Source organism: Buceros rhinoceros, unplaced genomic scaffold (genome assembly GCF_000710305.1).
Source record: "Buceros rhinoceros silvestris isolate BGI_N320 unplaced genomic scaffold, ASM71030v1 scaffold21979, whole genome shotgun sequence".
In the NCBI taxonomy this organism is placed as follows: Eukaryota; Metazoa; Chordata; class Aves; order Bucerotiformes; family Bucerotidae; genus Buceros; species Buceros rhinoceros.
In genome coordinates this window covers 403-1,079 of record NW_010430007.1, presented here as the reverse complement: position 1 = coordinate 1,079, position 677 = coordinate 403, and the positions used below count along the sequence as shown (strand labels likewise).

General features: G+C 59.2%; 1 protein-coding gene across 1 annotated transcript in view; it reads right to left on the bottom strand.

Moving 5' to 3' along the window:
• RPL12 (ribosomal protein L12) overlaps window positions 1–677 on the bottom strand; it is a gene marked incomplete at both ends in the record, with an annotated part of 2,130 nt that overhangs the window by 1,087 nt on the left and 366 nt on the right. Inside the window, 1 exon segment of the mRNA XM_010142880.1 lies at window positions 105–186. Within this exon segment, the coding sequence (XP_010141182.1) occupies window positions 105–186 (82 nt within the window).

The following is a 677-nucleotide window of genomic DNA, read 5'->3' as shown; positions in this document are numbered from 1 at the left end:
ACAGCCCCACAGCCCCCCCGCCAGCCCATAACCCAAGAGGCAGAGGGACCTCTGCCCCTCTCAGCCCCAGACACACCCACATCTGAAGCCCGATGAACACTTACTGTTCTTCTGCTTCTTCCTGTCACGAGGCGGCTCCTTCAGAGCTTTGATAATCAGAGCAGAGGCAGAGGGAACAACCTCTATCTAAACGGGAAGAGATTAATTTTCCCCCCTGTCTCTGCAGATCAAGCAGCTCTCAACACTCAACCAAGCGGCCAGTGTCGGTGTGGTTAGTTCACGGGAGTTTCCATGAGGCACCAGTGTGTCCCCAGCCTTTCGGCACAGGCCTCCCCACGGCCAGGGCAGGGCTGCTTCCTGGGCTGGGGCTTCCTCTGAGCTCACCACTGGAACGTACCAGCCACGGGGCGCAGGACAGGTACAGTGGCAGGTGGCTACAGGATCAGTCGGGGGGGGTGTGTTATTTCTATGTTGCTTGAAATAAGTTTTTCCCTGATCAGATGTTCCACAGAAGGGACAATTTATCTGCCATCATCTTCCGCAGATCTCCTCCCACCATTCCCGGGGTGGGGAGCTCCAGCCTGGCGAGCCCAGCATCCCCCACGCTCCCTCCCAGCCAGACTGGAGCTGCAGGCACTCCCGAGGCTCACGGGCAGTCCCGAAGGTCCGGCCCGGCA